General features: G+C 33.1%; 1 protein-coding gene across 1 annotated transcript; it reads right to left on the minus strand.

The window, feature by feature from the left end:
• Window positions 1-472: 472 nt before the first annotated feature.
• Window positions 473-784, minus strand: LOC102578863 (40S ribosomal protein S20-like). The gene has a single exon (XM_015304318.1). It carries the CDS (start codon window positions 782-784, stop codon window positions 473-475), a length of 312 nt encoding a protein of 103 aa, XP_015159804.1.
• Between the last annotated feature and the right edge of the window lie 294 nt (window positions 785-1,078).

Raw genomic sequence — 1,078 nt, forward strand, 5'->3', positions numbered from 1 at the left:
ATGTATATATTATCAATATAAGATGTATCCAACAAACTAAACACTTAGATACATGAGTGTACAATTGCACATATACATTTATATGTATCATGAACACGTACTATACAGTTGCATATATACATTTATATGTAGAAAAAAGACATAAAGTCACCACTAAAGTTGTCCTGAATTTTCAAAAAAACATCTTAACTTTACGAGCATCCTATTAACCCACAAAAGTATTGGATATCTTTGTAAAATGATCATTTTGACCCATTTTCTCACTATCTTTGTGAACACTAAAATAACAACGCGTGAAGGTTTATTTTAACTGCCAAAACCCAATTAAAAAATGCCACATTTCAACTGTTTTCTTTATTAATTAATTAAATAATTAAATACTTCATCTTCCCCAAATTTGATGTTGGAGAAGATTTTTTCAAACAAGTACTTTTAGGAATCAACAATAGTGACATCAACCTCGACACCAGGTTCAGTGGTGATTTGCTTGACAACATCTCGGAGCTGAAAAGGTCAATTCACACTCGTGAACCTGCAACTCAAACTTGTCCCATGTATTTGTGCCTTCTCCACAGGAAGACTTCCTAGGGATAATGTTAAGAACCTTTGTTGGCATTTCTACAAGTCCCTTTACTCTGAAACTTCTGTCCTTAGCACCACAAATCAAATTCGTACACATTTTCTCAAGATTCTTAACATTTTTGGTAGAGAGAGTTGTCTTAATCAATCTCCTCTCGGGCCCCTCTAGCCCTAGTTTTGTCGGCTTCATTGTCACATACACCATACTTTAATTTGATGAAGAAGATGAAGACCTAGCCGCAACTTCAATTTTCTTTAAGGAGGGTGGGAGAAAATTTCAATGGAAAAGAAGAGAAAATTTGAAAAATGAAAAAGAAAAGAAATGGAAGTGTTTTTGTTAAAATTCGGGTCGGATTTTTCTCACTTTTATTAATATTTAAATTTAATTAAAATGGTCAAAATGGTGAGCATCACGCACCTCTTCATAGATGAGGAAATTAGTCAAAATTGTCTATGTACAAGGGTATTTAATACTTTTATGGGTAATAGGACACATGCA

The sequence above is a fragment of the Solanum tuberosum genome, unplaced genomic scaffold (genome assembly GCF_000226075.1).
Source record: "Solanum tuberosum cultivar DM 1-3 516 R44 unplaced genomic scaffold, SolTub_3.0 scf00508, whole genome shotgun sequence".
NCBI classification, from domain to species: Eukaryota; Viridiplantae; Streptophyta; class Magnoliopsida; order Solanales; family Solanaceae; genus Solanum; species Solanum tuberosum.

What these genes read in the sequence shown, in the direction of transcription:
- LOC102578863 (XM_015304318.1), bottom strand. Translation starts at nt 784, where the DNA reads ATGGTGTATGTGACAATGAAGCCGACAAAACTAGGGCTAGAGGGGCCC.